This window comes from Kryptolebias marmoratus, linkage group LG4, assembly GCF_001649575.2.
Source record: "Kryptolebias marmoratus isolate JLee-2015 linkage group LG4, ASM164957v2, whole genome shotgun sequence".
Taxonomy (NCBI): domain Eukaryota; kingdom Metazoa; phylum Chordata; class Actinopteri; order Cyprinodontiformes; family Rivulidae; genus Kryptolebias; species Kryptolebias marmoratus.
The window spans coordinates 140,249-142,895 of record NC_051433.1 but is presented as its reverse complement, the minus strand read 5'-3'; the positions used below and the strand labels follow the sequence as shown (position 1 = coordinate 142,895).

At 50.9% G+C, this 2,647-nt stretch overlaps 1 protein-coding gene across 1 annotated transcript in view; it reads left to right on the top strand.

Moving 5' to 3' along the window:
* The first annotated feature begins 682 nt into the window (after positions 1–682).
* Positions 683–2,647, top strand: part of LOC108250714 (deoxynucleotidyltransferase terminal-interacting protein 1) — a 9,370-nt gene continuing 7,405 nt past the window's right edge. Inside the window, exons 1-8 of the mRNA XM_017440723.3 lie at positions 683–757; positions 920–990; positions 1,092–1,188; positions 1,266–1,364; positions 1,996–2,055; positions 2,129–2,185; positions 2,253–2,308; positions 2,381–2,423. Coding sequence (XP_017296212.1) covers positions 683–757; positions 920–990; positions 1,092–1,188; positions 1,266–1,364; positions 1,996–2,055; positions 2,129–2,185; positions 2,253–2,308; positions 2,381–2,423 — 558 coding nt within the window. The remainder of the gene's footprint in view (positions 758–919; positions 991–1,091; positions 1,189–1,265; positions 1,365–1,995; positions 2,056–2,128; positions 2,186–2,252; positions 2,309–2,380; positions 2,424–2,647) is intronic.

Here is a 2,647-nt window from a genome sequence, read left to right as displayed (position 1 = left end):
TCCATACCAGTAGGTGGCGGTAATGCAACCTTACTGTTTTTTGCCAACCGCCATAAAACTCTACGAAGAAGAAGACGAAGGAGGCCAGTCTGTGATTGGCTGGTGGCGTGGCTCATTTACATACAACTTTGGGTTGCGAGCGCAGAGAGAGCAGAGCTAGCGAGCGGTTTGTCAGAGCCGAGCGCGCGGAGAGAGAGCCGAGCGCGCACGGAGAGAGCCGAGCGCGAGCAGTTTGTCAGAGTTGAGCGGTCTGTACTCTCAAATTAGTGTCACTGCGCGCTCAACCTGGTGGCACGCGCGCTCAACTTGGTGGCACAAAAGTAACGCCATAGGACGGCAGGACCCTGGGCTCACGTTCACAGTAATCTGAGCCAGTTTTATTTTGAAGCCGGGTGAGGTCGATACGGTGCTTTTACTTTGACAGGGCTGTCGCCGGAAGACTCCGTGTTGTTCACATTAGCGGAAACTCGATGTGAGCCACTTCCGGGAAATAAACATCAAACCCTCCGAATCGATCATCGATAATCGTCTCTGTTCCTCCAGGAGTCGAACCGAATCGGTACCAGAACTGTCTGCCGCAGAACAAAACAACCTTCTGCTAATATAGCAGTTAGCTCAGCAGACTTAGCTCGGTGAAACTCCAAGTAAACGGACCGGACCGGACCGGACCTTTTCCACCAGCATGGGAGCCCACCGCAGCGAAGGAGGCCGGGACTGGATGGATCAGGACGGAGCAGAACACCCGGTCCAGAACCCGGTGAGAACTGCAGCTAGCCGGCGGCTAACGAGTTAGCTCCATGGTTCTATTTTATACTTTGTTTTATTTGACCGTGAAGGTGTTGGAGGGTTCTGGTTCTGTTCGGGGTCTTTGTGGGTTTGTAGTCCTGGTTCTGGTACAGTTCTCGTGTTTTGTGTATAGAAGCCGTGGAATCTGATGATCAAACATCGACACGTTCAGAGACGAGGACGCCGCTCACACACCACCGTCAGGTCAGTGCAGCTTCATTCTGGTTCTGTTCGGTCCACTGGCTCGGTCCGGTCCGGTCCGGTCCGGTCCAGTCCAGTCCCACTTATTCTCCCCCTGTGTGCAGCTACACAGACCCTCAGGTGTCCATGGACCTGCTGAGGGCGGTGCTCCAGCCAAGCTTCAACGATGACATCATGGCAGTGTTCAAGAAGTACCAGAAGGTCAGAGGTCACACTGAAGGGAAGGGGAGGGGCTTAGTGAAGGTTATCAGGTGTGACCAGGTGTACTTGTGTTACAGTTCTTTGAGAAGGGAGCGGAGAATGTGAAGGAGAACATGGGAGATGATGTTCAGACGGATCAGCTGATCAGGGAGGCCTGCAGGAATGCTCTGGAACACGTGAGATCATTTCCTGTTGTTTTGACCATACTTTAAGGTCACTTCCTGTTATGACTTCATACACTGAGGTCACTTCCTGTTGTTTGGATAGTCAAGACCTGCACCAAAGACTATTAATACAGTAGATCTCGGAGCAGAACCTCAAAGTTGAAGCTGGAATAGGATCAGCTTCCCTGTTGGGTGGTTTTAAGCCCCTCCCCTTCCATGTAAATGAATGGGATGATGCTTTTATAACGCACACCTGTTTCAGGTGTGACTTTTGTTGCTTCGTGTAATTCTTGCTGCTGTTTGTTGTGTTATTAATATTCCTGACATCTTTAGTTGCAATTAGTTATTTTGTGCCTAAAAGTCACGTGATACCATTACTATGTGCAGGGGAGGAGGCGGAGCTTAAAGCTGTTGGTGCATAGACTCTGGTTCCACAAATACAACATGGCGGCTTCTTGAATTAAAAAAAAACTTTATTGAATATAACAAAATACACAGATTATGCTCAGATATGAACTGTTGAAAAAAACAAAACAAAAACATTTTCAAGTGTTCACAACCTCCCAGCAGAGAGAAGGCGGGGTCAGCTGGTCTAGGATTATGTCTGACCTGTGCTCACCTGTTTGTGTGATGTCATCAACAGGCCAAACAGATGTTTCCAGAGGGGGAGGGGAAGAGGGCTGGGCCAGAGGTCACCATGAAGGTAGGAGCCCTTAGACCAAGCAATCAGAGTGGGCTGTGACCTGACCTGGTTCTGACCTGGTTCTGTCCTGCAGAGATCCAGACCTTCTGATGAAGACTGTGGTCACAGAGGAAGCCCCCTCCCCAAGAAGGTAAGGAGTGATCCAGGTGCTTTGGATCTGATAAGTCTGATCAATAACTGACGGTTTGTGTCCTCAGAGGAAAAGCCGCCCAGGTGCCATCCTCTCTTCTGATCGACCTGTGACCTTTTCTCTGTGAGTATCTGACTGATGACATCATCAGTGTCCAGGTAAATCAGTACACCTGATCAGGGTTTCTGTCCTCAGAGTGAAGCCAAAGTCTGAACCAATCAAGAAGGAGGGGCCAAAGGTGAGTCTGATCTCACCTACTCACAGGTGAACTGATCTTTAAGGTTTCAGTGTGTAACAGTTACTCCTGACCCCACCTGTCCTGACCCCACCTGTCCCGACCCCTCCTGTCCCGACCCCTCCTGTCCTGACCCCTCCTGTCCCGACCCCTCCTGTCCTGACCCCTCCTGTCCTGACCCCTTGTGTCCCGACCCGTTCTGTCCCGACCCCACCTCTCCTGACCCC